Source organism: Phyllostomus hastatus, unplaced genomic scaffold (genome assembly GCF_019186645.2).
Source record: "Phyllostomus hastatus isolate PE091 unplaced genomic scaffold, TTU_PhHast_1.1 phas_scaffold_78, whole genome shotgun sequence".
In the NCBI taxonomy this organism is placed as follows: Eukaryota; Metazoa; Chordata; class Mammalia; order Chiroptera; family Phyllostomidae; genus Phyllostomus; species Phyllostomus hastatus.
Window position 1 is genome coordinate 49,195,197 of NW_025334041.1, and position 12,792 is coordinate 49,207,988.

Sequence of the window (12,792 nt, forward strand, 5' to 3'; positions counted from 1 at the left end):
TAAATATTTGTTACAGATGTTCTTGCATACTGATACAGTGTTTCAGGATGATTTTGTATAGAAGTGAATGTCAGACCTCTATTCCAAAATCTTAAGTGGTTCCCCATTGTTTGATAATAGCTAATACTAGTCACTTTACTCAGGTTTGCTCTGTGCTGGGCACTGTTGTAAGCTTTTTACATTTATTAGCTCGTTGTGTTTTTAAAACAACCTATGAGGTGTAGATGCTTTTATTACTTCCATTTTATAACAAGGCATAAAGATTTTAAATTGTTCAGGGAATATAGTAAATAACAAATTTGATATATAAAGTCAGATAGCCTAATTTCAGAGTCCTTATTCTTCTCTGCAAAAAACTCCCCAATTTTCCTGCACTAGGATTGAAGATTCTGATCTCAGTCTACCCTTCTAGCTTTAATATCCATGACCACAATACACACAAGACTACCTTACCTTCTGGTGATGATGGATTCTGTGTCCTCTCAGCCAGTACTTCACTAATTGTGCATTTGGTCATGTGCATTTCTTATGTTCCGAGACCACCTTTTCTTTCTTTTACTCATTCATAGCAAAGCCCTGATCTGTAGAACTATGGTCATTTTTTACTAAAGTAGATTCATTGAGATTCATGATTCACCATTGAATGCTAACATTGAAACTAGTGTCTTGAGCCCTGGCTGGTATGGCTCAGTGGATTGAGTGCCAGCCTGCAAACCAAAGAGTTACCGGTTTGATTCCCTGTCAGGGTACATGCCTAGATTTCAAGCCAGGTCCTCAGTTGGGTGTTCACAAGAGCCGACCATACATTGATACTTCATTCCCTCTTTCTCTGTCCCTTCCCCTCTCTAAAAATGAATAAATAAATAAAAGTCTTGGGGGGAAAAAAAGAAACTAGTGTCTTGAATGTAAGTGTATATTAAATTAGTAAATATATGTATTTTAAGTAAAAAGGAATTTGGCAATCATTTTTAGTTCACTTGCTCACTCACTGCACCTGGCCAAAATCATGACTCTAAGCCTCTATCTTCTCAACTGCAAAAATCAAGCTAACTTAGCCCTATCAGTGATTCCTAACCCTTGTGACACATGAAAATGTATAGTACTCCCAACAAAATGATAACCCAGGCTTTTACCTAAGTCAGTTTGTGTTACTCATCTTATTTTTTGTAGCCACCCGTTTTGTAGGAAATTCTTATACCCCAAGCAGATTTGCTATAACCACTTTATATTATGTACTGATTAATCAGTCTCATTATATAAAGGCTGGTTAATCAGTACATAATAGATTATACTAAACTGGGAAGATGTGAAATTTCTTGCAAATGCCTCAAATGTATTTTAGATAAATTGTTATTTGCCCAAAGTAATTGCATGACACATGACTTTTATTAAGATATGTTGGATATTTTATAATATTCCCAGAGAGGAAATTGCTGAAGCTGAACAGCTGTCTTGTCTCCTGTTATGAACTATTCTGTCTCAGTTAACTGTTCTACTTAGGACAATTGGCCAAAATATGTATAAATTAACTATGTGTCACTCTAAATAAAATAAAAGTTTTAAAGAAATTTTACATTATTTCCACTTACTTTGTTTCAGTTCCTCCTTACAACTATTCTAGAAGAAAAGTTGGGTAGGTGTCATTAACTCTGTAAATATGAAGATACTGAGTGAGAAGTTCAGTCACTTAGGTCATATATTTAATAAGTGATCAAGCTGGAATCAAAACCCATGCTATCTTATATTTAAACCAGTGCCCTTCACTACCTTTTACTTAGTAAAACATACAGTAGATAACTGAGTAAGGCTGTAGCAGGGGTGTCCAACCCATGGGCGCATGAGGTCCAGGATGGCTATGAAGGCCACCCAACACAAAATTGTAAACTTACTTAAATTCTTTTTTTTTATGGTGATTAGTTTTTGTTAGTGTTTGTGTATTTAATGTGTGGCCTAGAACAACAATTCTTCCAGTGTGGCCTAGAGACACCAAAAGGTTGGACACCCCTGTAAGCATGTCCAGGATATGGGTCATTTTTGAGGTATGCAGACAGCACCCAAAATAGAATATTAGAAAATAAAATAAGGCAATATGCAGTTTGGCTGTATGTGTCAAGAAGCTTAGGGAGGTGTTTAAGTGCCATCCACCTATTAGGAATCTAAAGAAATAATCAGATCTAAGCAAATACTATTGTAAAAAAATAAGAATGTAAATGCAGTGTTTTAAGAATAATGAAAAAACATCTTCAGGAATAGGAGGAATAAGTTAATTTTGGTACAGCCATATGATGTATGTTACTCATTTAAAGTGGGTATTTGTTAATGACACAGGAAAATGCTTATGAACTTATGTAAAGGAAAAGTTATATGAAGAAAAATATGATCATGGGTACCTGTGTGAAAAAGACTGCAGACAATACACCAAAGTGTTAACGGTATCCAAATCCGGTTGGTTGATTAGAAATACTTAAAGTTTTTTTGAAAAGTATGCTTTTTAAAATTTTGCTACAGTGATTGTATTTTATAGTTAGAAAAACATTTCATAATTTAAAAGATGAAAATGCCTTTGTAAGAAAAAAATTAGTATTGCCAGTGTTTTTTGGTGAGTATGTCATGACCTAGAAAGCTCTAGTATCAATATTAAGCATTTAACATCTTTTCATTTTTTGATTAGTTGGGTTGGGGTACTTTTAATGACTTTTAACAGCAATATGTTTCATTTATTTTGAAGAGAAAACTATGTTTTCAGACTTTTTTGTGTATGTCCTGTTAGCTCAGAACTTTTTTGGAAATGAGATTTGGAGTATAGCCTGAAAAATCAGGAAATCCTGCTGCTTCTCTCACTTGTGTTAAATAAACCAGTTTGATAACATCCAAAGGCAAGAGTATAAAAGTTGTTATTTTCATAACAAAATTTAGTTGGTGGACTCCCCTGACAAATTATTTCATTGTGTTAACCTGTGTTATTTTCTTCTTTGTGATAACTTTCTGGCTTTGAAAGTAGATATACTATTTATTAGCAAAATCTCCCTTGAGTAGTATTCATTTTTTTAGAAATAATAGCCTAGTCAGAAGGACAGGTGTCTTTTTATTATGTCTAGGCCCCAAATTCTCATTAAGAAGACATATAAACATTTTTATTTTCATGAGAAGTGTGATATATGGCCATTTTAAGAAACTTGTCTTAAATGTTCTTTACAGAATATAATTTTAAGAGTGTTGAACTTGTTTACTCTCATAAGATATGAAAACAAAATAATGAACACAGTAAATAGAAATTAAAATAAAATCTTCAACAAATAAATAGAATATTCTTTTAGTCTTTTTGAATTTAACCGAGGAAAGTGTTAATTTTCTTTTAAATTTGAAAATAGAAGCTAGAAAAAGGGTTTGTTGGTCTCAATATTGGGGTTTGAAAGAGATGTTTGATTAAAACTATATTGTTATTTAGAAGAAAGGACTTTTATAAATTCAAGATACGGTCCTTTGGGGTTGGGTATAATTTAGTGCTCACTACATGGATGGTGGGTCAAGATATCAGGGAGTCATCATGGTAGAAAGGATTTGATAGGGATGCAAATAGAAATGTATAGTTAAAGGTATAGTATTGTGATGCTTCCGATTGATTTTATACTTATATAATCTTCAGATCACATGACTTGACATTTTTTCCTTAAATTATTTTTTTGTTTTAAAGTCGGAGCACCATAACATGGTGTGGGAAGTGAAGACAAATCAGATGCCCAATGCAGTACAGAAACTCCTGCTGGTAATGGACAAGAGAGCTTCAGGAATGAATGACTCATTGGAGTTGCTGCAGTGTAATGAAAATTTGCCGTCCTCTCCCGGCTATAACTCCTGTGATGAACACATGGAGCTCGGTAAACAAAATTAAAAACTTTTTAGGAATCTCACTGAAATTCAGATAATTTTCATGTGTGGCCTACCTTGAACTGCTAAAAAGTATGTAAAGTTTTATACATTATTTTTCAATGTTGTCTTGTTAATTGCTTATAAAAATATTACTTAAAACCAACATAAATTTGAACTATTTATGGTTATCATAGAGACTCATTTACAGATTATTATACTACCCTGCCTTATAAAGATCAAGCTGTTAAACACCTTAGCAAAACCCTGCTGTGTGACTTTTCAAAAGGTGTTTAAACATCCTAGGTGAGCTCAGTAAATTATCCTTGGCCACTCTTCATGTCTGGTTTGTTAGTGCACCCTTGAAACCTGAAGGTCTGCTATTTGTGGTTATCACTGTTGCTGAGTTACTCCAAAGATATGTGACCTGTAGAAATGTGTAGGGTTGTTGAGATACACTTTTGAATTGTATTCCTTTGAGATGTTGAAGAGTAAACAGCTAATGAGTAACCTTGGCTTGCTGCCCAGCTTTTCAATTAGGCTTCCCCCCTCTTTAATATGTAGTTTTTCTAACGTTTACAAATACCCTGAGATGTGATTATCCTCATTTTATGAAGATGAAATAGAGGAGATCAGATTATATGCTGTAGTGCTGTGTGGGAATTTGGAGATTTCCGAACATCTTGGGCATACACATGTTGAATGCCAAGAGTTTACTGGGCACTATAATTCATTGAGTAGTAGTTATTGTTGAGCGAAGACACCACTTTAATCGTGTAATTGATCCTCCACCGTCACGTTTTAGGTTTCAGGAGGAAACCAGGAATTTAGGGCCTGGGAGTTTGGGGGCTCAAAAGTTTATACCATCCAAAATGACTTAAGTTAAAAGCAGTTAATTTCCTGTACTTAAAGAAGTGAGCTCTTTATAGTATTGGGGCGGGGGCGGGGGGAGAAATGAAGGGAAGAGGCTGTAGCAGAATGATAGGGTAGAGGTATATCAAGTTGGTAAGACATTTTGGTTGCTCAATGAAGGGGGGGATATATTTTACTCAGTTTTGTAAATGGATATCCTGAATCAGTATTTCTAAACAAGGGATTTCAGTTTTAGTAGGCTCTTTTGGAATATTTGCCTGAATAGGAGTTATGTGTAAGTACATTTATAGTGGCTGGAAGAGTTTCTTGACATACATTGAAGGGAACCAGGCATCTGTAGAGTGTGTAAATGTGTGTTTCATAAGAGTTTTAAGGTCTGCAAGATGCTTTCTCTCTGTGTATTTTTTTCCTCAATATTTTAGAATTTAATTTTATAGAATTCTTTACAGTGTTCATAGCCTTGGTGTGTACATGTGAGTGGTATGTGGGAAGTACTTCTCGTCTTCTCTCTTGAGTAAAAGTCTATCATGAAGTACCTATCAGGAACATATTTACAGGAAAAAATAAATATTACTGAGTTCAGAATTTCTCAGTAAATAATTTGTCATATATAAAGTTGAATATGTAGTACCTAAAAATTTATGTGTGATTTTTATCTCATCTTTGAAAATTGTTTCATTATTGCAGTAATCTATAACAGGTTAATAAAAGTATGTGAATGATGAGTACATATATGCACACATAAAATGCCTTTTTCCTCATTAATGTGTTCATATAAAAATGTTGTAGTCGTATATGGATTACTCCTCAGGAAAGCGTAAAAAACCTGGGGGGAAAATCAGGAAATACAAACCTTGTTTTTCCAGTTTATGAATAGTTTGTGATAATTACATGCTTTAGGTAGTGAAGTTATTACAACATTTATATTTATTGGATTCACTTTTCTATTAAGCTCTGTTTACCCTTAATGTTCTAGGTATCACTTTTTAAAATTGAAGCTTGTTTCATACAAAAAAATTTTTGAATTTATACTTTTCCTGTCACAAAATTACTTGGCTAAATTTGAAGATTTCTCTTCCAACTGTAATTATAGTATTGTCCTGTTTTAGTAATTTCCATTTTATAATGTTGAGTGTGTTTTTTGCAGATGACCTTCCTGAACTTCAGGCTGTTCAAAGTGATCCTACCCAATCTGCCATATACCAGCTAAGTTCAGATGTTTCACATCAAGAATATCCAAGACCATCTTGGAACCAAAATACCTCAGACATATCAGAAAATACTTACCGTGAAAATGAGGTGGATTGGCTAACAGAATTAGCAAATATTGCCACCAGTCCACAAAGTCCACTTATGCAGTGCTCATTTTACAACAGGTAAGAAAACTACATTTTTATTGAAAACTTCTATCATTACAAATAGCTATTAATTTTTTTTTTTAGTTTTAAAAGTAGTGCTATTAACCATTTAATGAATGGTTTACTTAAATTAGGATTGAAGTAAAGTTATCAGAATTAAGCTTCTTATATTGATCAAAGAGCTATTTTACTCAATAACATGATTTCGTACTCTGAGAATTAGATAAAAGTGATGCGAAACAGCATAGTGAAGAATATTTGTAAATATTTTAAAGTCACTAGAAAATACATCAGACCAAGTAATATCTTATTGTTACTGTATTTCTACCTATTGAAATAAAATTGTATTTGTCCAAAGAACTGTGATTATAATAAACATTATATTTTACAACTTGTATCAACCATAAGTTCAGTTCCTCTTTTGTCTAGGTTTATTTTCTTATCATGTACATGACCTTATGGTTCTCAACCTATGTGCTAATACTAAAATTAGCTTATCTTAAAATTGTCAACTTATAAAAGTTAGTCTCCCGTTGGTGAAAACCACTGTTTCATACACCTCAACTAGGGTTTAAGAAAATAAGTTGTCCTATGAAATTATGGCAGCTTTCAAACAATATTTCTAGAGGGATCTAGGTGGATAATATTTCATTAACTATTTTTAAAATCATAAAATTATTTATGTAAAAAGATACAGATAAATACGATAGGTAGTAGGGGGGAGAAATGCCCAGATTTGTACTCATGGGGGTCAATAGATCATAATTTCATACTAGGTGATATAGAAATAACTCAATTTTGGTAAATGCTCTTTAAGTTAGTATAATTCTTTGCTAAAAAATAAATTTTTTAGGTGTGAAAACTGATTTTCTTACAACCCATTAATTCTGCTTTTATTCATCAGGATATGGTCTTCATTAGAGCAAATTCATTTTAGTTAACCAGTTTAATTCCATGAAAATTACCACAGTATAAAAAAACTTGCCTTTTAAAGTATTATTTCCTTTAGAGTCCCAGTTTTTGTTACAGTCTTAATAGTCAAAAAGCTAAAAATTATTTTACATTTAAAAAAAAAACAAGCGCCCTGGCCGGTGTGGTTCAGTGGATTGAGTGCTGACCTGCAAACCAAGGGTTGCTGGTTCGATTCCCAGTCAGGGCACATGCCTGGGTTGCAGACCAGGTCCCCAGTAAGGGGTGTTCGAGAGGCAGCCACACACTGATGTTTCTCTCCCTCTCTCCTTCCCTTCCCCTCCCCTCTCTAAAAATAAATAAATAAAAATTTTAAAAGCAACAACCATCACAACCCTGATTTTACTATTGGGCTTTCTTTTTTCCCCTTTCTGGTTCACAGATAATACTTTCCATTTTTCACCACAGACTCATGGTGATGATTAATAATATAGTTCATGGAAAGTTGAGTAAACCCTTCAGAAGAAAAGCAATATAAATAAAACTGTAAATAAAGGAGTGTCTCTCTGAAGATGTAAATTTATTCTCTGTAGTATTTTCTGTGCTTCCCTTCTTTCTTCCTAGGGAACAAGACTAAGAGGCATCGTCTGCTTTCTAATACTGTCAGTGGCTGTTCATGCAGCCTCTTGTAGCCTGTTATTAACCTATTTAGTTACTGAGCTTTGCATGTCTGAAGTTGTATCTATATAGTACCAAGGGGTTGAGGACAAGTAAAATTATATTATCTCTGCATAGATAAAGGGATGAAGAGACCATTGGTATTAGTGTTTTAGGCGTGTTTACATGCAGGCCACTATACGTTTTGGAACATAGCAGTTACTTCTCTTAAATGGTTAAATAGAAGAACTAATAAAACTCATTCTTTCTATTAATGATAAGGGTAGGAATGAGGAGTTTTTAGCAGTTTGGCCATTCTCTAATATTTCATAAAGTTCTAAATGATAAAAGGAAGAAATTAGTCAAAGATGAAATATTCAGTATTTGTAATTCGAAATCTAAAATTGATTAGAGAATATGCTCAAATGCATGGAAATTGGTGGGGTTTTTATTTAAGAAGTGATGTGCACATGAAAACAGTAAAGTTTTACAGATCTTTATTTAAAAATAATTTCAGCAAAGGTATAGTGAAAAAGGTTAATGATAAAATTAAAATTGAGGGGCAAATAAAATTTCTCAGGAAATAAGGGAAGAATTGAAAAGTGAGATGTCCCTGCTCCCCTTTTTAAAAAGAGCGATAATACAAACACGCATAAACTTTTTTCTGTTAAGGACCAAATCCCTGTTTGGCGTCTCAGAGAATTGTTCTTATTTGGAACCTTCAGACAGATATACCCCGTAGTCTTACTTTCTGCTGCTTTCCAAACTCCCATGTCAGTACACATTACTGGACATCCGTTAGAGGCTTGCTTCTTCCTGTTACCCCTTCTGTGAATAGCTAGCTAGTTGATCTGTTTGTGGAGGAAGGATCTTAGTATGTTCTTGGGAACATGAGCACTCTAAGGAGAGCACTGTCTAGTAAAGAGACTTCTGAGGGGAAAATTGGGCAAGGGATTACTTTCTAAAAAGTGACCTGGGGGAAAATAATTAGCCCTTATGTGTAAATGCTTTTCAACATTTATATTAGAAAACAAGGAAAATAGTGTCCAGTTATGGTTGGTAAATAAGAGTTCCGTGTTGGTTGCGTTAAGCATAGATTTCATTCATATTAAGACTTAAAACTGCCTCAGTAGGGGAAATAAATGGATAGGGAGCATTTATACGTACTTGTTGATATAAAAATGAATAAGTGAAACAGTAATTTGGAGTTTAAAATACATTGTCTAATATTGAAAAAGCTTTGAAATGAGTGAGAAGAGCTTGGGTAAGAAGTTAAGGAACAACATACTATAAATGAAATCTTGATGTCTTTACTAGTGTTTTCCATTGGTGTCTTATATGTAATAACATTGGCATTTTGAATATAAATTTTTTTCATCAAAAACAAAAATCTACTTTAAGTACCTATGATGCTTTATGGTTAAAATTGCCTCCTTATTTTAGATCATCTCCTGTACACATCATAGCTACTAGCAAAAGTTTACATTCCTATGCACGCCCTCCACCTGTGTCCTCTTCTTCTAAGAGTGAGCCTGCCTTCCCTCCCCACTGGAAGGAGGAAACACCAGTCAGACATGAAAGGGTGAGTTTATTCATGAGATTAAACGTTTATAAAGATTGCACAACAGTTTTAATGTATCAACTTTCCCTTTCTAAAAACGTTTCTTGAAGTACATACAGATAGGAAATAGTATGTCTCACTGTTCTGCTAGTGATCTGGATTTGATTCTGTGTACAGCTCTATTAACCTTTAGGAAAGTTTGTTACAAGTGGGAATATATAATTAACTAAAACTTTCAAAAACTTCAGTTTTGAAGGTGTATTTTTTCTTAAGTTTAGCATGATTAACTTATACCCTGGTAAGAACAGAGCCTGAAAGCTTGAGATGGAGACTGATGGTAACAAGCTATGTTTTAAAATGAAGTTTATAATGTTATTCTTCACAGGCAAATAGTGAGTCAGAATCTGGCATTTTCTGCATGTCCTCCCTCTCAGATGATGATGATTTGGGATGGTGCAATTCCTGGCCTTCAACTGCTTGGCACTGTTTTTTGAAAGGTGAGAAGAAAACTACACTTGACTTTGTTTACTGCTTACTTGTCTAGCTCACTGTCACATACCTAATACTTATTTGTTTGTTTGTTTGTTTGTTTGTTTATTTATTTATTTATTTTTTACTTAAACTTTAGGCACACGTCTGTGCTTTCATAAGGGGAGCAATAAGGAATGGCAGGATGCCGAAGATTTTGCTAGAGCTGAAGGCTGTGATAATGAGGAAGATCTCCAAATGGGCACTCACAAGGTTGATTCAAAATTCCTTAAAAAAATTTTTTTAAATGAAACATAAGGTTTATGGTTATTGTACAGGACTACCCTCCACTTTCCTATTTAAATGGCATCTTACATTTTAGGTAGTGGTTTTGTGACTAATTATTGTTGCTTAGCCTGATGGAGAGGCTTTAGCTTTACCTTTATAATTAGGCTTTCTTAGGTGGAGAAAATGAAACATTAAAAATAAATGAACCAAAGCCTTATCTTTGATAATCTATAAAGTGGTTAATTCCCCTACAAATGATTGAGAGTTAATTATATTAAAGTACTTTTTTGTTTGTTTGTTTGTTTGTTTGTTTTAGAGAGAAGGGAAGGCAGGGAGACAGGAAAAGAAACAGCAATGTGTGCTTGCCTCTTGCACGTCCCCTTCAGGGGACTTGGCCCACAACCCAGAATGTGCCCCAACTGGAAATCAAACCGACGACCCTTTGGTTTGTAGGCCAGCACTTAATTGACTGAGCCGTACTGGTCAGGGCTTAAGTTACTTTTTAAATGACTCCATAAAAACACTGGTATTTTCTTTTGTGTTTTTTCCCCCTAAGTTTTTAGTTATAGTTTATCGAGTTAACAGTGCATATACCTTAGCATTCATCATTTTAAAGTGTACAATTCATTGCTTTTTAGTACAAGAATGCAACCATCACAAGTGTCTAATTACGAAATATTTTCATCACCTCAAAAAGAAACTCCTTAAGCATAAGAGATCACACCCTATTCCTTCTTTTTCCCTAGACCATAACAGTTGCAAATCTGTTTTCAGTACCTATGGGTTTGCCCATACTGGACCATTTATGTAAATGAAATCATTTAATATGTGACCTTTTGTGACTGGCATCTTTCACTTAGTGTAATGTTTTCAAGGTTCATCTTCATCATAACATATATAATAATTGTGTTCTTGTTATGACTGAATACTCTGTATGGGTGTACTGGATTTATTCATCAGTTGAAAGACATTTGGGTTGTTTTCACTCTTAGGCTGTTAGGAATAATGCTGCTATGAACCTTCCTGTACTAACTTATGTGTGAATGTATGTTTTCATTTCTCTTGTTACATATTTAGTGGGATTAATGGGTCATAAAATAACTCCATGTGTAACATTTTGAGGAACTTCCAAAAAGTTTTCCATGGTGAATGATTCCATTTTACATTTCATACCAGTAATAATGAAAGTTCTGATATCTCCACATCCTCATCTACCCTCATCTTCTATTTCACTCAAAAACCATCTCAGTGTGTATGAAGTGGCATCTCCTTGTTGGATTTGCATTTCCCTAATGACGGTGACCATGTTTCCATGTGCTTGTTGCTCATTTGTGTATCATCTTTAGAGAAATGTCTGTGTTCAGATCAATTCCCCATTTTCAAATTGGGTTGTCTTTTTATTGTTGAGTTGTAAGTGTCCTTTAGATATTCTGGAAAGTATGCATTATCAGATAGGAGATTCGCAAATATTTCCTCCCATTCTGTGGGTTGTATTTTCACTTTCTTGACAGTGTCTTTAAACATACAAAAGAGTTTAATTTTGATGAAGTGCAATTATGGTTTTTTTTTGGTTGCTTGTGCTTTAGGTACCATATACAAGAAACCATTGCCTAATTGAAGGTCATGAAGATACACACCTTTGTTTTCTCCTAACAGTTTTTATAGCTATAGATACTACATTTAGGTCTTAGATCCAATTTTAGTAATATTTGTATATGGTGTTTGGTAATTTGTTGAAAAGACTATTTTTTCTCAAAGATTTTTTGGCACCTAGTGGAAAATCAAAATCATTCTCTCCATTCTAAGTTGATAAGCAAAAGTAGTAGAGGACAATGATAGGATAAATGTGGACTGATACCTTTGTCTTTGAAATCATTAATTTCTCCATCTCTACTACAGGTCAAGAAATGGGCATGTGAAGTGTACTTGTTTAAATTCCTGTTTGATCTTGTTATTCCTGACTATTGAGTTTCTTGAGAAAATTAGTCCTGACATAGCCGGCTTCAGTTTCCCCCCTTTATTGTAGTGAAGTTTTTGCCATAGTCTGACTTCGGCATGTAGCACTTCACTACAAATGTCTCAAATTAACTTTACTCTGATTTCTAGAGAGACTTCTGCTTGTTCTCTTTGACATCTCCTTGCATCTGAGAAAGTGAGTTAGTTCTTGACATTGTCTTGATTTGTGTAAAACAGCAGTGCCCTGATTCTCTTTAATGTTTCAGTCTTCTTCACTGGTGGCTTGTCTGCTGGTAATGTTGAATATAAGCAGGGTCAGACTCCTCTTCACTCTCTCCACAAATTCATCTCTACTGCTCATGTCAGCACCACCTCCTTGTAGCCTGTGGAGAGCACTCTGGACTTGGAGTCGGGAAGCCTGGGCTCTCCCTCTGGTGCTTCCAGTAACCGAGTGACTTACCTTGGGTAGGTTGTTAACCCTGCTGTTGACTTCCTGATCTGTAATATGGGATTGGATTAGTTGTTGTAATGTCTTGTAGCTCCAAGAATTAGAAGATTCTGTTAATTCAGTTATTTATAGCTATATGTCCATAGCCTTTACCTGTGTGTTTCCAGCTGCATATTAGATATTTTGGCTTATTAGTATAACCAAAACTGGATTCACCTTTTTTTACTCTTTTTTCCTAGCCTACTTTTTACCCCTATTCTTTTAAAGGTATTGTTATCCTTCTTGATTGCCAGATTCAAAACCATGAAGTTGACTATTCCCTTTCCTCCCTTCATGTTTAGTTATCAGTTCTTTTTCCTTAAAGATTTTTACAGTCATTCTCTCCCATTCTTTACTTCATTCATGTA

General features: G+C 34.3%; 1 protein-coding gene across 1 annotated transcript in view; it reads left to right on the plus strand.

The window, feature by feature from the left end:
• HBP1 (HMG-box transcription factor 1) overlaps positions 1-12,792 on the plus strand; it is a 31,808-nt gene that overhangs the window by 5,163 nt on the left and 13,853 nt on the right. Inside the window, exons 2-6 of the mRNA XM_045828436.1 lie at positions 3,695-3,878; positions 5,888-6,116; positions 9,108-9,246; positions 9,611-9,722; positions 9,854-9,966. Of these exons, the coding sequence (XP_045684392.1) occupies positions 3,695-3,878; positions 5,888-6,116; positions 9,108-9,246; positions 9,611-9,722; positions 9,854-9,966 (777 nt within the window). The remainder of the gene's footprint in view (positions 1-3,694; positions 3,879-5,887; positions 6,117-9,107; positions 9,247-9,610; positions 9,723-9,853; positions 9,967-12,792) is intronic.